Source organism: Centruroides sculpturatus, unplaced genomic scaffold (assembly GCF_000671375.1).
Source record: "Centruroides sculpturatus isolate CEXI.00-Female unplaced genomic scaffold, Cexi_2.0 scaffold101, whole genome shotgun sequence".
Classification (NCBI taxonomy): Eukaryota; Metazoa; Arthropoda; class Arachnida; order Scorpiones; family Buthidae; genus Centruroides; species Centruroides sculpturatus.
In genome coordinates, this window is record NW_019384361.1 from 353,248 (window position 1) to 356,315 (window position 3,068).

The following is a 3,068-nucleotide window of genomic DNA, read 5'->3' on the forward strand; positions in this document are numbered from 1 at the left end:
AAATGTAAGAACAATCTATATATCGAGTTTACTTTCTAATTTTTTATTCATTCAATTGTCTTATAATTTTTACTCTTTTTTGATTTAAAATACTGTATATACTGATTGCCAAAATGTGAACGATTTTATTTCGTCATCGACGGAATTGGCAACGTTACAATAAAACGATTTCAGTGCCCCTAGTGACAATGAGTGGTGATTAGACTTTTCATGGTTGTCGTTTATTTGTAAATCCTTGAAAATGGATACGAATGCGAATGATTTAGCATCTATAGAAGTTTATCAACAGCAGCTTCAATTAGTGGAGAGTGCTTTAAGTTCTTGTCAAGACGACGAACAGAGAGATGATTTATTAACGCTTAAATCAAATTTGATCGAAGTGATACGTCTCAGTAAAGAAAGTTTAGGATTAAACGAAGAAAATTGTTCCGAAAAACAAGATGTAAATAGTGAAAATCCTTGTCAAATCGATATTGAATATATGAAGTTTCAATCCGAAATGGCAGAATTGTGTGGTGATACTGAAGGACCGGACGAAGCTCAAATAAACGAGGATGAAAAGCTGGACGAAGAATTGACAGAAACAATCTCAAAACTGGAGGGTGGAAAATGTAGAGCTCCGTTCAGTCAAACGTGGGGTGAAAAAGACTATCATAATGCAATTATTTTATCTGTCGAAGCAGAAAATTTGGAATTACCTGAAGAACTAGTGGTTAAAGTTTTATTCTGCAATCCTATTTGTGATGCTATGAAACCTTGTTCGTATTTCCTGGATGGAAGATGCAAGTTTTCGGATGATAAGTGTCGGTACTCGCATGGTCACGTCGTAAAATTGTCGGAATTACAAGAGTTTGTTGATCCCGATTTTACTACTTTAGAAAGGGATTCTCTTTGTCTTGCTAAATATTCAAATGACTTGTGGTGTAAAGCAAGGATAGAAAGTTGTTTAGAAGATCATAAATATCTCGTGAAATATTTACAATATAATGATACTCAGACAGTTAACGTAGAAGATATTCTTCCTTGTTTTGATACTTTGATCGAAGACAGTGAATTTCAAGACAGTGATGATGATTTTTGTAAATCTTTAGAGAGTGGAAATCAGCCGGAAGATTTTGTCAACTGGAGACCTTCAGATCCGACGGCTAGACAGTTTGGCGAATGGGAAAAGCATACAAATGGATTCGGTTCTAGAATGATGGCACGGATGGGCTATGTTTGGGGTCGGGGTCTTGGCAAAAATGGAGAGGGTCGTACGGAACCCATTGAGGCAGAAGTGTTGCCCAAGGGAAAGTCATTAGATAAGTGTATGGAATTAAGAGAAACATCTAAAAGTAAAGACTGTTTTTCTATAATAAAAAGAATGCAAAAAATTCAAAAGAAAAGGGAAAAAGCTATAATTAAAAGATATAAAGAAACAGTTCCTAAAGGATCTGTTTTTGATTTCTTAAACAAAAAAATTGGAGTACCAAAAAATGATGTGAAAACATTGAATAAAGGTCAAGAGATAATGAAATCTAGTGATAAGAATTTAAATGTGCAATCACTCAAAATAAATGAAGATATCAAAAGAGCAGAAAAAGAACTCATTCATCTCCAACAAGCATTTAATAGAAATAAAGAAAGAAAAGATAGAGTTATGCAACAGCAGTTAGAAAGACGTATTGAAGCCCAAAAAAATACAATATTGAATCTCAAGGAAGAAGAAAGAAACTTGTATAAGGAACAAAAGTCAAGAAAAGACCATAACAAACTTACTATATTTTAAAACTAAATAGGAAATTATATTATCAGAAAATGATGTTTCAATTACAGTATTTAATAAGCATCACTAAAATCAAATTTTAATAACAAAAAAATTTATGTAGGATAAAAACTAATGTATTTACTTTTTATAATCTATAAACTCAATAAATTATGGATAGAAAAATTTCATAAAATATAGTAATATTTAATAAGAATTAGGTGAAATATCAACCACACTAAGTACCAATAAAAGAGTTTTGAGAACGACAAATAATTTGAAAGTTACAAATAAAATATTTTCTAAAGCTAAATTTTAATTTATTTTATAAATTGAAAATAGCAGCTTCAGAAAAGTTTGTTAATTAACCATAGATGATATTCTATAGTTATTTAAGACTTTACCATTAATTAAAATATGACATTTTACATGTAAGATGTAAAATTGTGTTCTTATATGACAAAAGTTTTAAATTTTTAAATATGGGAATTGATCCAAAAAATTGCCCAAAGAAAATTCACTAAATTCTCTTTACATAAAATTTGTTGAGAAATTTAAAGTGTGTATTATGATTTGATGGCCACACAATTATCTTCCAATGTATTTTTTTTTTATTGTAACCTTATGCCATATTATTTCCAGTTCATCTCTCACAACTTTGTGGTAGTGTGTAATTTATTTGCAGATTGAGTTGTGTCCAACTTGAAATTATTATTATTAAAATTGTAAATAGAAAAAAGATTTTAGTTGTTTAATTGTTACTCGTTCTTCTGACAGATCTTTTAGTCATAGCACAAATTTTACCAACAAGTCATACAAGGAACACACCAGTATTTGACTATTTAAACTTCATTATACAAGGGGGTAGAAGGCCCAAAATGCATTTTGGGCCTTCTACCCCTCTTAAGTCCTTTATTACAGATCTTTGACTGTTTATTAAAATTATGTTAGTGACCACTGGATGAATCAACATTGTATTCATAAGCTGATAAATAAAATTAAGTTAACATAAGGCTATGATAAAATATTTCCTATTAAATTAAAAAAGCATGAAAAGGTGGGTTATGTACTGTACCTGTATAAAACTGAAAAAGTTTTTATAAAGATTGATTAAAAAAATTAACATAAGGTTATAATCAAATTTAAAAAAAACTAAAAGTTGTGAATACCTGTGTAAAAATAAATATAAATACTGTAAAATGTTGATTGAAAAAAGGAAAGTTTTCATAATAAAAGGACATTAATCTCTAAAAACTTTGCTGCACTGTATATTCCTCAACCAAATTTATATTTACAGACATAGTACAAGGTACCGTGTATGAAA

The 3,068-nt window shown here is 29.7% G+C and overlaps 1 protein-coding gene across 1 annotated transcript; it reads left to right on the plus strand.

The window, feature by feature from the left end:
* Positions 1-157: 157 nt before the first annotated feature.
* On the plus strand, positions 158-2,837 carry LOC111641162 (zinc finger CCCH-type with G patch domain-containing protein-like). The gene has a single exon (XM_023387291.1). It carries the CDS (start codon positions 242-244, stop codon positions 1,766-1,768), a length of 1,527 nt encoding a protein of 508 aa, XP_023243059.1. The 5' UTR covers positions 158-241; the 3' UTR covers positions 1,769-2,837.
* Positions 2,838-3,068: the final 231 nt, after the last annotated feature.

What these genes read in the sequence shown, in the direction of transcription:
- LOC111641162 (XM_023387291.1), top strand. Translation starts at nt 242, where the DNA reads ATGGATACGAATGCGAATGATTTAGCATCTATAGAAGTTTATCAACAG.